Consider the following 4978-nt stretch of genomic DNA (forward strand, 5'->3'; position numbering starts at 1 on the left):
ATATATGAAAGAACAATAAAGCTACTAGGAAATAGGTAGAAACCAAGCTTACTGAGTTTAAGGTCCGAAAAGGCCCTGTGAACACAACACAGAAGGGCTGTGACTTACGTTGTAGCACTTACCGAGCAAATGCTAGACAACCCTACTCCATCCCCGGACACAAGAGTAACAAAGAGTGAAAAGAGAAAGGCCAAATACTATGGCACATAAATTAAAATTCTTAGTTAACAGTAAAAAAAAAAAAAAGGGAAGTGACGAGGTAATCTAGGGGCCAGTGAGATGACTCAGAGGGTAAAATGTGTCTGCCACCAACCACCTGGGCTCGAGTCCTGGGACTGACTCCTGAAAGTTGTCCTTGAACTTCTACTCCGGTGCAGTGTGTGTGTAACCACACACACGCTAAACATGTCTTATTCCTGTGCAGTGTGTGTGTGACCACACACACCAAACATGTCTTATTCCTTTTAAAAACTACTAACCATGTCAAGGTGTGTAGCATAATGTAGTTTTAGAACCTTTTCTCCAGTCCACGTGACCCTTCCGGCGTGCGCTGGCAATCTCCCCTCCCCTGACAAAGGGGAGCTATCTTAGCGCACACTGCAAGAACAGAATACAATACACAGTGTGGCTTAAACAGTGACCGCTTATTTCTCACAGTCTAGAGAACAAGAAGTTAAGAATACGGTGGTGACAGATCTGGGATCTAGAAGGTCTTGGAAGGCTGTCTTCTGGTGTATTCAAAGGCCACAAAAAAATAACATTTGTTACATTCTCTTCTTGAATTTTTTTTAGTGTCTTTTAACACTTATTTAGTGTGTAAGTGTTTTGCTAACATGTGTGTCTGCACAAGCATGCCTGGTGCCTGAAGAAAGGGTCAGGTGGTTGTGAGCCACCATGCGGTTGCTGGGAATTGAACCTGGGTTCTCTGGAAGAGTAGCCAGTGCTCTTAAGCCTAAACCATCTTCCAGATTAGTCTCATTGTCAGCTAAGGACACTAATCCAACTAAAGGAGCTCACTTTCCTGAGAGTCTAACCAGCATCGCTTCCCCAGGGCTCCCCACTACTCTTCTTGTTAGTAGTGGTTGGGGTTACAGTCCTTACCTACTTTCCATCTTTGTACTTTGTTCTCTGAACATCCCATCTAATTTTCAGAATAACTTGAGGATGCTGGCTGCGCAGCCTGAAGAGCCTCCAGTGAAGTCATAGGGAATTCTGCTCAGGTCCTCGAGGGCACATCTACCACAGAACAGAATTCCAGGCTGAGGCAGAGTGAAGCAAAGATACTGTACGGGTTAAACAGAAACACAAGGCAGCTTAGAAGACGGAGGTGCGGCCATGTAGAGGAGAGTGCACCCGGCTGCCTGAACAGGGCGGGCTGTGGCTAGGGAGGTCTGCTGCTCCTTCAGCTGTGGGTGTCTATACAGGGAAACGCACACTGCTGTGTTTCTTTTTGTTATCCAAAGACTTTTTCCCTTGAAGAAACTTTAAGTTAGAAGTGGTAATGCATACCTTTGATGCCAGCACCGGGGAGGCAGAGGCAAACAGGTTTTTATGAGGTTGAGGTCAACCTGGACTATATAGTGAGTTTCTGGCCATCCAGGGCTACACAATGAGATGCTGTCTCAAGACAGTTTCTAGATTGATTTGTTTTATGTGCATCTGTTTTGCCTGCGTGTATATATGTGCACCGTGTGTGTACCGGGTGCCCACAGAGGTCAGAGTGGGAATCAGATCCCCTGGAACTGGAATTATGGGCAGTTGTGAGCTGCCATGTGGGTGCTGGGAACTGAATCCAGACCTTCTACAATTGCAGCCAGTGCTCTTATCCTCTGAGCCATCTCTCCACCTCCAAGGAGACCATTTTACAAAGATTTAAAATGTTTTATGTCTATGTGTGTTTGTGTACATGAGTCCAGTGTCCACTGAAGTCAGAAAGGATTTTGAGCCCTTGAAGCTGGCGTTGGTGGTTGGTCTCAGGTCATCAGGCTTGGCAGCAACTCCCTTACCCACTGAGCCTTCTCACCGGCCCACCTGTTGTGGAATATAACTTTAACTATGTAAAGATATGTTACATTTGTTTATGTTGCAGAATATAACTTTAACTATGTAAAGATATGTTACATTTGTTTATGTTGCAGAATATTACTTTAACTATGTAAAGATCGGTTACATTTGTTTATGCTGCTATTGTATAGTTATGAAAAGATGTGTGGCATTTGTTTCACCTTGCCTGCCTGAGGCACCTGATTGGGTTAATAAAGAACAGCCAATATCTAGGAGAAAGGATAGGCGGGGCTGGCAGGGAGAGAGAATAAATAAGAGGAGAAACGAAGAACACATCGAGAGAGGGAGACACCAGAGGTCAGCCACCCAGCCAGCCGCGAAGTAAGCAGGAAAGAAAGTCACAGAGAATAAAGAAAAGTAAGAAGGCCCGAGGCAAAAGGTAAAGAGGAACAGGTTAAGTTAAAAGAGCTAGCCAGAAAGAAGCCTAAGCTAAGCCAAGCATTCAAAACTAATCATAAGAGTCTTTGTGTTATGATTTGGGAGCTGGTTGGTGGCCCAAAAGAAGCCTGATACACCCACCCTCAAAAAAAGATTATGAGTATGTGTGTGAGTGGTCTTGACCTGTTCCACTGAATCCAACACCCTCTTCTGGTCTCTGCAGGCAACAGGCATGCCCATGTGTGCAGACAAACACACATACACAAAACAGTAAAATAGAAAAAAATATTTGAAGGCTCTTTTTAAAAAGAGAGAGAATAGGATTTTTATGATAAAAAGCCCTCTCCACAAGGACTGACTGCGGTCCTCCAGAGTGCAGGGGGCGCTTCAAAATAGGCTCACCTTCCAATTTCTCACACAGGCAGCGGTCTTAGCGAAGGTCCTTGTTGCTAGGAGACAAGATGCGTCCTTCGACTCTGTTGACGGCCTGAGCTCTCTTGGTGGAGGACTGAGGTCTAACTAAGGCTCCATTACCTTAGTTCCAGAAGGTCCCTGTCTATGAGAGCGTTTTCTTTCTAATTTCTCACAAGCAGGCCGTGGCGGCAGGCCGAGGCTCTTTGCCTGAATCCAGTCCGCCGGCCCAGCCATGCCTAAAAAAGGGAAAAAGGCAAAGGTACCCTTGTCGGACGAAGAGCAGCTGCTTTTATTTCAGCAGAAGTTGCTGGCAGAGGAGGAGGCGGCCAAGAAGAAAGAGAGGCTTCTCACACAGTTCTTGAAGGTGATGTTTGTCTTCACTGTGTCTTGCCCAAACCCACCCCGCCGATGCCCTGGCACCGTTGCCCGGGTCGCGTCACTGTTGACGGACTCATTTTCACCCCGCCCGTGCCTCCGCCGAAGTCCTCGGCTACATTGCTTTCGGCCTAGGGAGTTCTCTGTGAGGCATGGAGAGGGGGAATAGAGTTGGAAGTACCAGCTGAGCTCCGGAATTAGGACAGTAGGTGCTGCTGTCAAGTGTCCAAATTCAGCTATCTTGAAAATCCGGGGGGGCTGGAGAGATGGCTCAGCAGTTAGGAGCACTGGCTGTTCTTCCAGAAGACCCAAGTTCAATTCCCAGCACCCACATGACAGCTAACAACTGTCTGTAACTCCAGTTTCTGGGGATCTGATACCTTCACACCAATCCACATAAAATAAAGCTAACTAAATTTTTTTTAAAAAAAAAAAAGAAAGAAAGAAAGAAAGAAAATTCTCCTGTCCTGTCTGGAGTGGGGTCATTCATTAGAAAGTCCTCTGCTTTGACGTCTCACCTTGAAGGAAACTCCCATCGAAAACCACAACTTCAGAATGCTCGAGGGCTGGTGTTTGTCAGGGTGGTATCCATTGTGCCCAGGTAGACCTTTGGCCTTGGCTGAAATGGGTGTGTTTATCCCTCACACAGGACAAGCTGGCCAAGGAAGAACACAACAGTGCTCTGAATCTTAATAAGATCAACACACAGTGGAGAACTGTCCTAAGGGAAGTCAAGACCAGGGAACTTCTCAAGGACATCGAGATCCTCAGTCAAACGTTTGAGCGGGTGGTGGACTGCAAGGACAGCGTCATCAAGGTACGGCTCCCTCAGGTCGCTTGACGCTGGCCTCGACCTTTCTCAGTAGAGCGGGCCTGGTGAATTCTTTTTTTTTTTTTTTTTGAGACAAGGTCGTGTATCCCTATACTGGTCTCCTGACGTAACTGGAGATGACCTTGAACTTCTCACCCTCCTGCCCCCAATTCCCAGCTGCTGGCACCACAGGTGTACACAGCCAGATCTACCTGACTGACCTTTAAACCTTCACGGGGCAGGAAAAACGAAGTCCTGAGCTGTCACTATCCCTGCCTTCCTTAGAGGAACTAACTACTCTCTTTCGTCATTTGATGCCCCAAACAAGTACTGCAGAGTTTTATAGTAGCGAGCCAGCAAGTGAAACTTAGTCCTGGTCTTTCTATCAGTTCCCGAAGGCTCAGTTCCAGACAGTGGGGCCGACCAGTCAGAGGGCTAGTATTAGAGTGTGGGTATCTTGTTTTTGTGAAGGGTCTCACTCTGTAGGTCTGGATGGCTTCGAACTCACAGAGATCCGCCTGCCTCTGCCTCCCAAGTGCTGGGGTTGAAGGCGTGGGCCACTGCACCTGGCAAGATAGAGGTATTTTCACTATTATTCCCCTGTTTCATTCAAGCAATTTGGCCTCCCTGATTCAACTTCAGTGAAGCCCTCAAAAGGCAAGAGCAATTCTGGATTTCCAAACCATCTTAATGATCTTTTGGAGGTAGGAGGGAGATAGACACAGACTCGTACAGCCCAAGCTGGCTGTAATTTAGTGGTTCTATTTCAGACTTCCCAGGTACTGGAATTATTGGCAGGTGCCATCAACTAAGCCCATCCTTATGCTCTTAAGAAATTCTTGAATCACTCTCATCCTGTAACGTAAGCGAATGCAGACAGATTGTCAAAATATAGACAGCTTTAATGGAGGAATAGACTTACAGAACCACCGTTCC

General features: G+C 46.6%; 1 protein-coding gene across 1 annotated transcript in view; it reads left to right on the top strand.

Annotated features, from left to right (window-relative positions):
- Positions 1-2909: 2909 nt before the first annotated feature.
- Ccdc65 (coiled-coil domain containing 65) overlaps positions 2910-4978 on the top strand; it is a 23647-nt gene continuing 21578 nt past the window's right edge. The window contains exons 1-2 of the mRNA XM_050130863.1: positions 2910-3220; positions 3881-4048. Coding sequence (XP_049986820.1) covers positions 3089-3220; positions 3881-4048 — 300 coding nt within the window. The 5' untranslated portion in view covers positions 2910-3088. The remainder of the gene's footprint in view (positions 3221-3880; positions 4049-4978) is intronic.

Source organism: Alexandromys fortis, unplaced genomic scaffold (genome assembly GCF_014885135.2).
Source record: "Alexandromys fortis isolate MF-2015 unplaced genomic scaffold, M_Fortis_MF-2015_v1.1 scaffold_363, whole genome shotgun sequence".
In the NCBI taxonomy this organism is placed as follows: domain Eukaryota; kingdom Metazoa; phylum Chordata; class Mammalia; order Rodentia; family Cricetidae; genus Alexandromys; species Alexandromys fortis.